At 38.6% G+C, this 13673-nt stretch overlaps 4 protein-coding genes and 1 pseudogene across 8 annotated transcripts; 3 read left to right on the plus strand and 2 right to left on the minus strand.

Annotated features, from left to right (window-relative positions):
• Nucleotides 1-216: 216 nt before the first annotated feature.
• On the minus strand, nt 217-1872 carry LOC106334711 (basic endochitinase CHB4-like). The gene is made up of 2 exons (XM_013773047.1): nt 1386-1872; nt 217-781 (listed from the first exon to the last, which is right to left on the minus strand). The coding sequence occupies exons 1-2, from the start codon at nt 1825-1827 to the stop codon at nt 387-389; spliced, it is 837 nt and encodes a 278-aa protein (XP_013628501.1). The 5' UTR covers nt 1828-1872; the 3' UTR covers nt 217-386.
• Nucleotides 1873-2356: 484 nt separating this feature from the next.
• LOC106334712 (signal recognition particle 14 kDa protein-like) lies at nt 2357-3587 on the minus strand. Its single transcript, XM_013773048.1, has 4 exons — nt 3495-3587; nt 3095-3188; nt 2904-3013; nt 2357-2650 (listed from the first exon to the last, which is right to left on the minus strand). The coding sequence occupies exons 1-4, from the start codon at nt 3495-3497 to the stop codon at nt 2483-2485; spliced, it is 375 nt and encodes a 124-aa protein (XP_013628502.1). The 5' UTR covers nt 3498-3587; the 3' UTR covers nt 2357-2482.
• A 126-nt stretch (nt 3588-3713) lies between these two features.
• On the plus strand, nt 3714-7598 carry LOC106334709 (something about silencing protein 10). Its single transcript, XM_013773041.1, has 16 exons — nt 3714-3936; nt 4144-4238; nt 4307-4382; nt 4497-4648; nt 4749-4898; nt 4977-5101; nt 5196-5283; nt 5413-5592; nt 5701-5835; nt 5932-5994; nt 6124-6263; nt 6356-6461; nt 6556-6836; nt 6934-6997; nt 7097-7165; nt 7263-7598. The coding sequence occupies exons 1-16, from the start codon at nt 3840-3842 to the stop codon at nt 7392-7394; spliced, it is 1953 nt and encodes a 650-aa protein (XP_013628495.1). The 5' UTR covers nt 3714-3839; the 3' UTR covers nt 7395-7598.
• A 213-nt stretch (nt 7599-7811) lies between these two features.
• On the plus strand, nt 7812-11184 carry LOC106334710 (protein IQ-DOMAIN 14-like). 5 transcript variants are annotated; one of them, XM_013773045.1, is made up of 6 exons: nt 7812-7957; nt 8801-8858; nt 9020-9118; nt 9198-9974; nt 10070-10399; nt 10476-11184. In XM_013773045.1, exons 3-6 carry the CDS (start codon nt 9044-9046, stop codon nt 11028-11030), a joined length of 1737 nt encoding a protein of 578 aa, XP_013628499.1. In that variant the 5' UTR covers nt 7812-7957; nt 8801-8858; nt 9020-9043; the 3' UTR covers nt 11031-11184. The 5 variants fall into 5 exon arrangements, with proteins under 5 accessions (XP_013628499.1, XP_013628498.1, XP_013628496.1 ...); XM_013773044.1 differs by lacking the exon at nt 7812-7957 and adding an exon at nt 8106-8124; XM_013773042.1 differs by lacking the exon at nt 7812-7957 and adding an exon at nt 8154-8488.
• A 447-nt stretch (nt 11185-11631) lies between these two features.
• LOC106329955 overlaps nt 11632-13673 on the plus strand; it is an 11914-nt pseudogene continuing 9872 nt past the window's right edge.

The following is a 13673-nucleotide window of genomic DNA, read 5'->3' on the forward strand; positions in this document are numbered from 1 at the left end:
TCTACAGATCTAAAGCATTGTTCACCATTTGTGTTCACACTTTTTATTCAAGTTGCACCTTATTCTATTACCAGACCAATAATAAAAATCTATAAGTTTCTCAAGTTTCAGCTTATTTATGTTCTCAGACTAAAAACCAAACAATCCTATATATGTAAAATTCAAGTTTATGCAATAATTTTAAGAATCTGATAATGTAATAATGTGTTTATCATGGATTGGCTGAGATACTTCATCTTATTATGACAACTAATACAAACAACACATGGATACGTTAACTAGGATACAACTCATGATCATTTATTCAACACCTTCTTATTAGCTCACAAGGGTAATTAAGACAAATACATACCATGAAACGGGCCTTTAAACCACATTTAACATCTTTAGCAACTAAGACTAGTTCCAGGAGTGATCCCAAACGTCCTACAGAACTCCAAGTAGTGGTCAACTCTGCTTTGCACCGCTGCAGGACGCCGACCGTTGCATTCCCCACCGTTGATCTTCCTTGTGGTAGCTCCAAAGCCTTGGTCCAGGACCGGACGAACATTTTGGTTCCAGAACCACATGGCACACTTAAAGGCAACTTCAGGGCTACGAGCCACCATATCTGGATCAGTCAAGAGAGGGAGTCCAAGGAACTTTCCTGCTGCGCCGTAGTTGTAGTTCCATGTGATTTGGATCGGACCGCGACCGTAGTAGTCCTTCCCCGGTTGACAAGGGTATACTGTGCTAGCTTTGCAGTACCTTCCTCTCGCTATTTCTTCTTTGTAACAAAAACCTTTACAGAATATCCGGTTTTATTTTTATTAACAATGAATCAGATGTCCCAAATAATCAGTTAAATACAGAATATTTCAAAAGACAAACTAAGAAAACAATCTTTACAAAAAATATCATTTGTCCACCCATGAAAATTCATAAATAGAGTTTATGCTTGTGTATTAGGGTTTGTAATTAATTTTACTAAAATAAGTATTTTGATGATGATAAACATATTAAATTTTGCTAAATTAGTTAGGTAATAATTTCAATCATTGTCTGTATTTAGTATTTTACTAAATTACATAAGATCCTTTTTCTAAATGAATTAGATGTCCCAAATAATCAGTTAAATTAAGTTCTACTCTAAAAAAAGGAAAATTAACAATCTTTAAATAAATATTTATCATTTGTTCACCTATGAAATAAAATTTTGATTTTGTGCATGTGTATTAGGGTTTCAAATTTTAATAGTAATAAGTATTTGATGATGATAAACATATATATAAAAATGGCTAAATCATGGTAATAATTGCAATAATTGTTTTGAAATAGTACTATTTAGTAAACCAAATAGTGCGTTCTATGTAGTGAGATTAGAAGGTTTTATAGTGAACACTTACTTCCAGATTCGTGTGAGAACTGAGCCAACATGGCCGCAATCTCACGCTTAGAGACGGCTCCCTGATAGGCTGGGAAAGATTGAGCTGCATCAATGAAAGCCTGACGAGTGTAGAACCCTTTTGCTGGACAGCCGTTTCCTACTTTGCTCATGATACCATCGAAAAACGATTGTGTGACAACGTTTGCAATGGTATCACGAGGCTCAGCGTTTAGACCGCCTGTGCCGCCGGTAGGAGTTGGTGAGACAGGTGTGGCTCCTGAGCTGCAAGGTCCTCTTCTGCACCCGGTGCCGCAGTAGGCAGATGTGGTGCCACAATATCCATATCTACTGCAGCATAGGTTGCCCGCACAACCGGTTGTACTGCAGTGTTGTGAAAACACGGTTTTGGTTATGATGGTTAAGGTGAAAAGAAAGAGGATTACTCTTTTATGAGTATCCATTTTTTTTTGAGGATTGAAGAGATAGTTGTGTGGAGAAATGAAGATGGTGTGTGGATGTATTTATAGTGTAAAATTCGTATATTTTAAATGATATCGTTTGATAAAGGTATGTTTCGATTATTGATTGGCCTTTTGTTAGTCTAAGTCAATGACTCTGAACCACAAAAAAGCAAGTCAATGACTCTTGTCGTTCTGTGAACTGTGATATTGCATGTCGGTGATGAGTTAGATTTAAATCTTTTCCAGTTACTTTATATATAAATATATAAACAAGTTTGAAGCTGATTAAAGTCTTCAGGTTTTAACTGAATAATTCAAGTTATTGCTGATTAATTACCAAAAAGAAAGGTTTGTGCTGATTATGAATGTAAGCTTAAACGATATTAAGCAAGTCTGCATTAAGAATGTTCTAAGGTCTTAACTTATTCAAATCGAACCAAGTCCTGAATGTATAATTAGACTCAAATTCTGATGAGCAGTTCGATTAGAACTCGTAAGAGATTCAGTATTGTGAGCTATCTAACCAGAGTTAAGAACTTGTAAGAGATTCATAATCACATTGAGGTTTTTCTTAGGTTCAGCATCAGGGTTTGAAATCTATTTCAAAATTCAATTGCTAAGCAACAAGTCAATGTGAGAACAACAAAAGGAGAAATCAAAGTTTCTTGGTGGGTTTACTAGTAGTGGTTGAAGTGCCTTCTTTCATCTCAGCCTCTGTGGATTTCTTCCGGTCTTTCCTCTCCCTCTTCTTCAAAGCAGTCATGTGAGCCTTAAGAATAGTAGCATATGATGCTTGAAATCTCAGGTGATCCTTAGCCCCAACCTTAAAACAAGAAACCATTGCAACAAGTGTGAACTTGGAAGATCAAAGACATTCCTAATAGCCACTATCAATTTATAACAACTTAGCAAGTATGAGTAAAGAGCTAAGAAAGAATGTCATCTGTTATGATCAACCGTTCTTGGCGAGAGAGAGAGACTAAAATAATCTTCTGACTAATGGATATGATGGTCTACTCAGTAGTCATGGCATAGTTAAAGGTGTAATCTTGAGATCAATGAGTAGAGACACATACCGAAGTAGAGATCGTTTTCTTAGCATCAGTTGCTCGAATAAGGCATCTGTACTCTATAGATTCTCCAGCTGAGCTCAGCTTCCTCTTCTGCAGCTTAGACTTCAAAGACGCTGACACACACAAATCACATAAAGATACCTCCCAAAAGACAATTCAAATATAACAAAAGTGGAATAAAGAACCAAACTTACATCTTTTCAAAGTAACCCAGACAGAACCCTTGTCTTTACTTTTCTCAAACATGCTCGTGAGTTCATTGAGGAACGGATCCAACTGTAGTAAAACCTGAAAAAATCCAAACAGAAAATTATGATCAGACACAAAACCAAAGCATATGCAAGTGAGAAAGATTCGATTTTTATCACTGAATCGATAGAAAGTTTAGGTTTTTCCTTAATCAAGCACTGAATACTATAGTTTAACCTCAACGCTGAATCAAATCACAGCAAACACCGAAGGAAGAATGAACTAATCTCACAATAGTCTAAACACCATTAGCTAAAACCGCAATACACACGCTGTTTTACAATCTCTTGAGCTTCTGTAAAGTATCATATAGCTACGATAACTCTAGGGAAGGATCGAGATTACCATTGTTATAGACTTTAGATGGTGTGATCTGCTCTCGTAACCCACCGGCCGGAGGAAGTTTTATTCCGTCGCTGAAAATAAAAGACAAGGATGATATATCTATCATGTATGCCCTTGGGTGTTAAAAGGACTTATTTAATATGGGCTTTGTTTAAAAAACTAATGGGCCTTAATAAGCCCAATAAATCGTAAAACCCTAGCAAGGTTTTAATCGTTGCCTTCTCTCTATCTCTCTTCTTCGTAGAGACGATTGATAACGTTTGTGGTCGAGAGCTAATTAGCTGCGTAGATTTCATCTTTGCGACGTAAACCCCTAGTTTCTACGTCCTCCGAATCAGCACAACGATGGGGAAGAAAGGAGGGTTTAAGAAGAGAGTTAGCAAAAGCGCCAAGCCCCGCAACGATTTCGTCGACGGCGAATACGATGACGAGATTGACGCCTGTATTTTTCTTCCCACCTGAAAAAGTTTTCTCCTTTTTTTCTTACTTCGATTATTTGAATGACTTAAGTCTCTGTTTCTTAGCTCTGTTTCTACTGAGTAGTAAAACTATGAGAATTTGTTGAGATGAAATTTGATTGGGTTTACGTTTTTGAATGGAGATGATGATTGATTGGTTTGATTTGGTTTGGTTTGGTTTGTGTGTGCAGTTCATAAACAGAGGGATATTGTTCCCTTGGACGTTAACGATGATACTGATGATTCATCCGATGAGGATGATGTGCAACCTGTTTTTGATTTAAAGGTTCTTAATTTCCCTCCTAAACTCTTCTCTCTGATTATTTTCAATGCTTACCTGCTTTGGCTTATTAGGGTGTGGATGAAGATGAGGATGAGGAGGATGAAGACACCGAAGAGGAAGAAGAAGATAAAGGACTGATTGCTAAAAGTAATGAATTAAGATGCCTTTTTGCGTTATTGTTATTATCTATAGTTGTCAAAGCAGAATGCCTAAATATACCGAGTTCCCTAATCACTTTTTGTCATTGTTTCCTTTGTGCAGTGGTAGGGCAAAACAAATATCTGAAGGCCAAGTTTGGTGCTGTTGATGATGAAATGGCTGATGATGATAACGATCAAGATGAGGAAAACAAAAGGGTCACTTGGGGATCCCGAAAGAACGCATATATGAATGCTGATAATGTAGATTTCGAGGTAACGAGTGTTTTCAGCTGCCTCTGATCCGGTTCTTCTAAAATTTATGTTCTCTATGCTTCACATGCTTTGTTTAATTTGGTTCAAACTGATTTTGAAGAACCTATCAAGTGATGACGAAGACCTTAAGTTGGAAGAAGATGAGGTGTTGAGAATGCGGGCAGAACAAACAGGTTCCATTACAGCAGCTGATGCTGGGTTGGAAGATGATAGTGAAGAAGAAGAGAGCGACAGAGAATTAACCATGGAGGTGTGTTACCAAGAACCCATCTTGTCTCTGTACTCCATCATGTTGCTTAGATAATTGACGCTTCTTTATTTTTGACAGGAAATTTCTGTGAAAGGCAAGAAGGGTACAAAATCCATCACAGATAAGAAAGAGAAGGATGTGGAAGTGATCAAGAAAGACATAAACTCTTTGTCCAAAGAAGAGCAAATGGATGTAGTATACAGGTAAAGCTCATGTCCTCTATTCTAACATTTTAATTAGCTTGATATATTTGTGTTACATAATACTCATTTGATTTTGTCCTTGTCATTCGTGTAGCTCTGCTCCGGAAATAGTTGGTCTTTTATCTGAGTTGAACGATGCAGTTGAAGAGCTTGAGAATAAGATAAATCCTGTTATGAGCAAGGTAAAGCCTCCTAACTGTTCCATGATTTTTGTTTAATTTTCTTTATTGCCACTTTATGTTACAACTGCACTCTGTAAGAAGTCAACTGGTTCTCCTCTAAAAACTTAATGCTGTTCTGTTTCCTCACAGTTAAAGGAAGAAGGGGTTCCGTTGACTGGTGGAGCAAGGTACTTGGAGGTTAAGCAGATTCTGCTACTGGCATATTGCCAATCTATAACATTCTATTTTCTACTCAAGTCTGAAGGGCAGCCCATCCGTGATCATCCGGTCCTTGCCCGTCTTGTAGACATCAAAGCTTTATTAGATAAGGTTCTGTGGTACCCTCCGACGATGCTATTTACATGTTGTATGACTATACAAGTAATGTTTGATAATTTATCATAGCAGCTTAATTAACGTCTTCCTCTCTGTAATTAGATCAAAGAACTTGATGGAGAGCTTCCCCCTGGATTCGAGGAGTCTCTAGCGAGAATGCAAAAGGTCGTCAAAGAAGATGCGACCTCTTCACCGGTTTCTGCTTCAGAAGTCAAAATCACACAAGATACAGTCGAGGTAGGAGTTGGATCTTACTCGCTGTCATATGAATTATTCTCTTGGGAATTGTCTGACACTTCTTCTGTATCCACGTGTTGATCTTTGTTTATACAGCCGGTGAAAATCAGTAAATCAAAGGCAGACACGAAGAAGAAAGGAGAGAAACGCAAGCACCAGGTGAAACAGAGATCTAAACATTATACTTACTTTTCTATTGAACTCACCCAGTCTCTTGCTTCCTGAAATATTTCTTTTATTTTTATTATCACCAATGCTGTTTTGTTAATTCTTCCTTCTTTGTAGCAGAATGATCAAGTTGATATTCAGAGTGAGGAAATGTTGAAACTTCGGGCTGCTCTAGAGGGAAAGCTAAGAAGCAATGGAGTTTTTGGCTCTGCAGTTTCGAAGCCTGATAAATCTCAAAAACGTCAGAAGTTAGCTAATAGGTAATATCCTGTGCTTTTTTTCCCTTAGTCCTTTACTTTGTACGATGACTCAGATTCTGATATTAATAATTTTCAACCCCGAATGTAACCAGGAAGCTAGAGACATTCGATGATTTTGTGGATGACGCAGACAATAGCACACGTGATGTACCAGCTGATAAGCTCACCAAACATGTGTCCACCAAACGGAAGCCCAAGGTAAACATATATCACATGTGAAACTTAGACATGCTTTTGTAACTTTGTACGCCCATTAGTTTGTTAAATCCTTTTCACCTTGTGTTTTTGGAAGACTGTTTCTGGAGATGATGATTTACCGCAAAGGGATGATATTGGAGAACGGCGTAGAAAGTTTGAGCTCAAAGTTTTGGCTGGAGCTGGTGTGAAGTCAGAGGAAGATGGCAAGAATGAAAGCGAGGTCTTTGGATCAGATGACGACAATGATAAGGATGATGATGGTGATAATGACATGGTTGATAGTGACGGCGAATCAGAAGGCGAAGATGAGTTTTACAAACAAGTGAAACAGAATAAACAAGCTAAACGAGCTGCCAAAGCAGAGATCTATTCAAGGTTATTATTAGTATTCAGTACTTCAACCTTTTTCAAACCGTTGCATGCGATAATATAACATGTGTTCATCTCATTGGCATGATTTGTGTTGTTTCAGGGAACCATCATCGATCTCGTTTGAACCAGAAACCGTGGATGGCAAACGAGTGGTTTCAAATGCGGTTAGAATGTTTCCAAAACACACAATGATTATATTCTGTTTCTTTAGCATCTCTAAACAGTCCTTTTCTTCTTCTTTGTTGATCACCACCAAAACCTAGATTTTGAGTAACAGAGGATTGACTAGACACCGCAACAAGGACAAAAAGAACCCGAGAAAGAATTACCGGGTAAACATTCTTTGGATTACCAGTTTCTGCATTGTTCTTCTTAGCTTTGTTTCTTTGCCCCTGCTCAGATGTTTATGGACCTTGGTTTTGTTTGCAGGACAAGTACACGGACAAAGTCAAGAGACGTAAAGGACAAGTCAGAGATATCAGGAAACCTACGGGTTCATATGGAGGAGAAGGTTCCGGTATCAATCCCAACATAAGCCGAAGCATCCGAATCAAGAGTTAGCCTCCATTTCCTATATCATCTTTTTGTTGTGGTATCCTTTTTGGATCTTCTACCTTTCGTTTCATTCTGCTTCGTCACTTGGGCAAATCATTGCTCTGTAGTTTTTGATGGTTTTTGTTTAAATCTTTACATTTGCATTTAAAAGAGGAAGAAAACTTGTATTACATTAAATTCTACTATTAAAAGTTGATTTTCATCTGATTATCGCAATTTTTGATGTTTTAACAAAAATCTAAGATATGACGACAATTTGTGTTGCTAAAAGCTAATAATAACAAGTAAAACATCTCAAATGATTCAAGTATATCTAACTATCTACTAGTCTAACACAATCCACCAATTTTATGCTACCATTTGGCATTTGATATCTATGAGTTTTGAGTTTGTGGTTACAGTTTCGCTTTACAATGAGGTAAAAAAAGGTAGGCCAAGGTTGAGTGATGAAGCGACCAACCCTTCTCTCTATCTTGATGAATGATGATGATAGTCGAACTGATTAAAAAAAAACCCTCAAAGGTAGCAAGTGAAAACAGGAAAGTAAAAGTTTCAACTTTTATTCCAAGGTATGCACACTTTCAACAATTTTACTTTACACAAGTACAAATAGGATTAGAAGACTAATGCTTTTCTTAAATACCCATTTCGAAGTTAAAACTTTATACTGTAATTCTTTTTTAATCTGAGAGTTGAGAAGAAGCAAAAGAAGACAAAAAGGAAAATTATCAGACAGGTGTTTTTCTTCTCTGGCTTGCTTCACTTTCCTCTGTCTTTCTCTCTCTCTCTCTCTCTCTGTTTCTTAGTTTTTTTTGAGAAAATCGAGAAGAAGGGAAAGCTACCAAAAGTCTCAGAAGCAGTTCTCGTTGCTTGTGAATTATACGGACCGATGAAAATGTTTTTTTTCTTTAGTCTCTCTGAATTTAATAATCATTTTCACTTTCATGCTTTCTGGGTTGTTTCAAAAGATCTGTCTTTTTCTGCTATTGTTGTCGTCCTCTGTTTCTTGTTGATCTCTCTCTCTCTCCTCTTGTTGGGATGCGAAACACATGATTTCCTAGGAGAGAGTGAGAGATAAAAGAAAGGGAAAGAGCTCACTGGTGAGTTGTTGTTTACTGATAGCATATTAAATTCAGAGCTTTTACACTTGTAAACAAGCAAATGTCTCTGTCTCTGTTCTTTTGCATTAAACAAGCAAAATATGTTGTGATGATTTAGTCACTTCACCTAACTTGAAGAGAAGCATACAGTTGGGCTAAGATTTGTCAAGAAAGTTAAAATTTCATTTTCATGGCAGCTCAACAACTTAAAACTACATCTTTCTCAGTCACAGTTTCTGTATCTGAGTTCTTGAATATTCTTTGCATTCCTTTCCTCTGTCCTTTAACTACTGTTTCATTTGAATCATGCAGGTAAGGATTGTTGCTGTTGCCTGTTGAAGCTGTTCTTCATTTGTAGCCATCACTCTCAGTAAGAAATGATTCTGCAGTTTTAATCAATACACCGTTATAGTGGTCTTAGAATTCTTCATGCATGGGTCTTAGCACACTATCATAAAGGTTTATTCTTTAAGATGTGTGAAAGAACAAGGCTTGAACAAAGGTTGAGTTATGTTTTTTTTACTGTGACAGATAAGGAAAGTAATTTTCTGAGATATGGAGAAGAAAGGAAGCTGGTTTTCTAAAATCAAAAGGGTTTTTACTCCACATTCCAAAGAGAAACTAGGCAGTGTAAGCTAGTTACTTCAAACAAGTGTTTACTGGATTTTACTAGGCTTGCAATAATGTTTGATGAGATTAATTTTGGCAGCAGGAAGCAGAGAGAAAGAGTGGAAAAGAAAAGAGGAAGAAGGGTTTTGGGAAGCTAAGGTGTGGAGAGACCAGTTCGTTTCTTCCCATCTACAGAGAGCCTAGTAGTATTGAAAAGATCTTTGGTGAGGCTGAGAGAGATCACAATCTTGTTTTCAGGCCTCCTGATCTATCAAATCCATCCTCACCCTCTCCTCCTCTGAGGCCTGCTTCTCCAGAGCTCCCTCCTTTTCTTCCTAGAGCACACCTTCCAAGATCTATATCCCCAAAGCCCCCTGATGGATCAAAGCCATTATCATCCTCTGCTAGTGCTCCTCCACCACCTGCTTCTACTCGAGTTCCTTCTCAGAGAATTTCCCCTCCCATTGTTCTTTCTCCAAAACCAGTTCCACAAAGAGTTGCCTCTCCACAAGCTGTTTCTATAAAGCCTCCTTCTCCAAGACCTACTGCACCAAGAGGTGACTCCCCACAAGCCCTCCCTCTAAATCCTTCTCCAAGATTGGAATCTCCAGAACCATCTTCTCCAAAGCATCCTTCTCCAAGAGCAGAGCCACCAAGGTTGGATAGTCCAAGGCTTCCTTCACCAAAGCCTCCTTCTCCAAGAGAAGAACCGCCAAGATTGAATGCTCCTAGACCCACTACATCTAGGTCTCCTTCTCCAAAACCGGTTTCACCTAAGGCTGTGCAGCGACAAGAGAGTGTTTCTAGACCAGAGCCAGCTCTCTCGGTCCAACATGCTTCTGCAACAAATATTCAAGCAACTTTCAGAGGTTACAAGGTATTTATTCACATTCTTGGTTTATGTTTAAAGATTTGCCCCATTACACTAGCCTTCATATTCAATGCAAGAAAAATGTTAATTGGATGAAACAGGCGAGGAGGAGTTTCAGAGCTCTCAAAGGTCTAGCCAGACTTCAAGGGGTGGTGAAAGGATACAACGTGAAGCGGCAGACTGTAAATGCAATGAAGTACATGCAACAAGTAGTCCGTGTTCAATCCCAGATTCAGTCACGCCGCATCAAAACGTTGGAAAACCAGGCTCAGGTTGAGAAAGATGAAGCAAAATGGGCTGCATTCAAAGCTGGTAATGAAAACTGGGACGACAGTGTGCTGACAAAAGAAGAAAGAGATGCAAGATCTCAGAGAAAGATTGATGCAATCATCAAGAGAGAAAGATACATGGCATATGCATATTCTCACAAGGTAACAACACCTCAAATCTTTCCTCATTGATGCACCTTTTCGGTTTTCATCAACACCTCTCTCTCTCTCTGAACAGTTGTGGAAAAACAGTCCAAAGTCTGCTCAGGACGTTCAACATTCAGGTGGGCTCTCTCTTTGGTGGAACTGGGGTGACAGGCAGCTTCCTCTTGCTAGTCCTGTACCAAACCATAGGCAGCCACTAAGAGATTACATGCAAACACCAACAAGACTGAGTCCAAGCCGTTGCTTCTCTCAGTCAAGCAACCAACACCGTTTTAGGCAGGACAACAACTTTGACACTTCCACACCAACATCGTCAAGGTCTAGATTTCTCACTCCATCCAGATACTCGTTAGGAAGACTAAGAGGTCAAGATTCACCTTTCAAAGACGATGACAGCTTCGCAAGCTGCCCTCCATACCCGAGATACATGGCTCCAACGGTCTCTGCCAAGGCCAAAGTTAGACCAAACAGCAATCCAAAGGAGAGAGTGATGGGTACACCATCTGTCAGTAGTGAGATGGTTCTTGAGAAGCACAAGACACTTAAGCCTGTAGGAAATGTGAGTATTGATACTACTGTCTCTATGCCAGCTACAGTTGGTAGGAAACCGTTTAACAGATATGTGTGATTTCTTTTGATCGAACCTTTTTTTTAATGTTACTTTTGCTTCATTTGTGGATGGTGTTGATATTGAGTGTTGTTGTAATATAGATTGTGAAATTTGTGTATGTAACATAACAAAAAGAAGAATAACAATAACATAAGATTTGATTTCAAGTAGATGTCATTTATGTAAACTAAGACCGATGTCTCAGTGATAGAAAAATATATTCATACAAAGACTTTGATTATGTAGGGAACAGATGTTATAACTTGATAAGCACACTAATATGTATCTGCCTTCACAATGATCTTTAAAATTTTCTGCTAGTCAATCATTTGAGTTCTGAGTAGTCCACATCTTTAAGAAATATTTTGTTTGACCAGTTGTTTCATCTTTGGTTACGGTATGATTTAAGAATGATTTGGACAACATGTTAAATTAATTGATTTCAGACAAGGATTCTGAAATTATGTAGCTCTCTGTCTTATATATTTGCAGGTCTTGTGACAAATATATTTCATATTATGATCAAGTACATAAACAACAACACAAATTAAAAATATTTTTACCAAAAAAAAACACAAATTAAATCATCTTCATCTTTAGTTAACAGCGCAATCAGTTGATGAACATGTCTTGTAGAATCAACTTGTTGATGGTTCTAGTGATTATTGCTCTGATTAATACTGAAACCTCACTTGGCAGGCTGGTTATGGAGGGATCCGCCGGGTTTTTGAATGGTTTCAGGACGTTGACAAACACCAAGAAGCACGTCTATGGTCAAGCCTTCAGCGAAGAGCCACTCCCTTTCAAGAATTCCACCAACGGTAACGTGACTTCTTTCTCTTTGACCCTCTTATTTGCTATCGCTCCTGAGAATAGACACAGAGGCTCTCACGGTATGGCGTTTGTCATCTCACCCACAAGAGGTATCTCTGGTGCTTCTGCTGATCAGTACCTTGGAATGTTCAACGATACAAACAATGGAAAAAACTCTAACCATGTCATCGCTGTGGAGCTTGATATTCACAAAGATGATGAGTTTGGTGATATTGATGATAACCACGTTGGTATCAACATTGACGGTATGAGATCTACCATGTCTGCTCCTGCTGGCTACTATGATCAGAAGGGTCAGTTCAGAAACCTTTCTTTAATCAGTGGAAATCTACTACAACTCACGGTGTTGTATAGCAAAGAAGATAAACAGCTTAATGTCACCTTATCATCACCAGAAGAGGCGTATTACCCTGAGAAGCCACTTCTTTCACTGAACCAAGATCTTTCACCCAATATTTTGGAGAAAATGTATGTCGGCTGCACAGCCTCCACAGGGTCGATAGGAGCGTTACATTATGTTTGGTCCATACATGCGTATTCCTTCCTTATAGTTCCAGATCTGGACTATGACATACCATAGTTTCCTCCATATCCTAAGCCAGAGTCTCAGGTAAAGCGGACTGTTATGGTGACCTTCTTGACATTTGCTCTCTTTGTTGCACTTGTTGCTTCAGCATCAAGTCTCTTCTTCTACAAGAGACACAAAATGGTGAAGGAGGTTCTAGAAGAATGGGAGATTCAGTGTGGTCCTCATAGGTTTGCTTACAAGGAACTCTTTAAAGCCACAAAGGGTTTCCATGACAGACAACTCCTAGGAAAAGGAGGGTTTGGACAGGTCTTTAAAGGTACACTTCCAGGTTCCAACGCAGAGGTTGCTATTAAACGGGTATCTCATGATTCAAGACAAGGGATGCAAGAGTTCTTGGCCGAGATATCGACAATAGGTCGGCTTAGACATCCAAACCTGGTCAGGCTTCAAGGTTATTGTAGGTACAAAGAGCAGCTATACTTGGTTTATGACTTTCTGCCCAATGGAAGTCTTGATAAGTTCCTCTATCAAGAGAAACTTACTTGGGACCAACGTTTCAAGATCATTAAGGATGTTGCCTCTGCACTCTGCTATCTTCATAATGAGTGGGGACAAGTTGTGATTCATAGAGACATCAAGCCGGCTAATGTCCTGATTGACCATCAGATGAATGCAAGGCTTGGGGATTTTGGGTTGGCTAAGTTGTATGATCAGGGTTTTGATCCACAAACATCTAGAGTAGCTGGAACTTTAGGGTACATGGCACCATAGATCATAATAAGCGGAAGTCTCCTGCGGTAGAAGGCTGATAGAGTCACGAGCAGACACCAACAAGGTCGTACTCGTGGAATGGACACTAGAATGCTGGAAAATTGGTGATATTCTTGAGGCAGTGAATGAAACACTCCGCCAAGAACACAACAGAGAACAGCTTCTGATACTGGGAGTGCTATGTTCTCACCAGGTCGCAGGAGTTAGACCGTGTTAGAATGAGAGAATTATTGAGAGTTTATTTATGGAGAATGAAAAACATGAAGAACATAGAGAAAGAGAAAGTAGATCTCAAGATGTAAGAGAAACAAGGAGAGAATAATTTCCTTAATTTAATTGTGGATCTGGGTACAAGTATTTAAAGACACGTGACCTCAGTACACAATATAATAAAATATCTTCTTCTCTCTTCTTCTTCTCTTCAATAAAATCGAGCTTATAAAACCCTTATAAAGCCTTATAAAACCTTATAAAGCCTTATAAAAGCTTTATAAAACCTTATAAGTGCTTAATTCTCAAGTCTGGCA

Source organism: Brassica oleracea, chromosome C3 (genome assembly GCF_000695525.1).
Source record: "Brassica oleracea var. oleracea cultivar TO1000 chromosome C3, BOL, whole genome shotgun sequence".
Taxonomy (NCBI): domain Eukaryota; kingdom Viridiplantae; phylum Streptophyta; class Magnoliopsida; order Brassicales; family Brassicaceae; genus Brassica; species Brassica oleracea.

Bases quoted from the DNA above. Each gene is read 5' to 3' on its own strand.
- LOC106334711 (XM_013773047.1), bottom strand. From the start codon at position 1,827: ATGGATACTCATAAAAGAGTAATCCTCTTTCTTTTCACCTTAACCATC. The intron at 782-1,385 runs GTAAGTGTTCAC...TATTCTGTAAAG, and splicing joins GTTCTCACACGAATCTGGAA to GTTTTTGTTACAAAGAAGAA.
- LOC106334712 (XM_013773048.1), bottom strand. The intron at 3,014-3,094 runs GTAAGTTTGGTT...TGTGTGTGTCAG, and splicing joins CTGGGTTACTTTGAAAAGAT to CGTCTTTGAAGTCTAAGCTG. The intron at 2,651-2,903 runs GTATGTGTCTCT...TCTTGTTTTAAG, and splicing joins AGAAAACGATCTCTACTTCG to GTTGGGGCTAAGGATCACCT.
- LOC106334709 (XM_013773041.1), top strand. From the start codon at position 3,840: ATGGGGAAGAAAGGAGGGTTTAAGAAGAGAGTTAGCAAAAGCGCCAAG. The intron at 5,284-5,412 runs GTAAAGCCTCCT...GTTTCCTCACAG, and splicing joins TAAATCCTGTTATGAGCAAG to TTAAAGGAAGAAGGGGTTCC. The intron at 5,593-5,700 runs GTTCTGTGGTAC...CTCTGTAATTAG, and splicing joins TCAAAGCTTTATTAGATAAG to ATCAAAGAACTTGATGGAGA.
- LOC106334710 (XM_013773045.1), top strand. From the start codon at position 9,044: ATGGAGAAGAAAGGAAGCTGGTTTTCTAAAATCAAAAGGGTTTTTACT. The intron at 9,119-9,197 runs GTAAGCTAGTTA...TAATTTTGGCAG, and splicing joins CCAAAGAGAAACTAGGCAGT to CAGGAAGCAGAGAGAAAGAG. The intron at 10,400-10,475 runs GTAACAACACCT...CTCTCTGAACAG, and splicing joins CATATGCATATTCTCACAAG to TTGTGGAAAAACAGTCCAAA.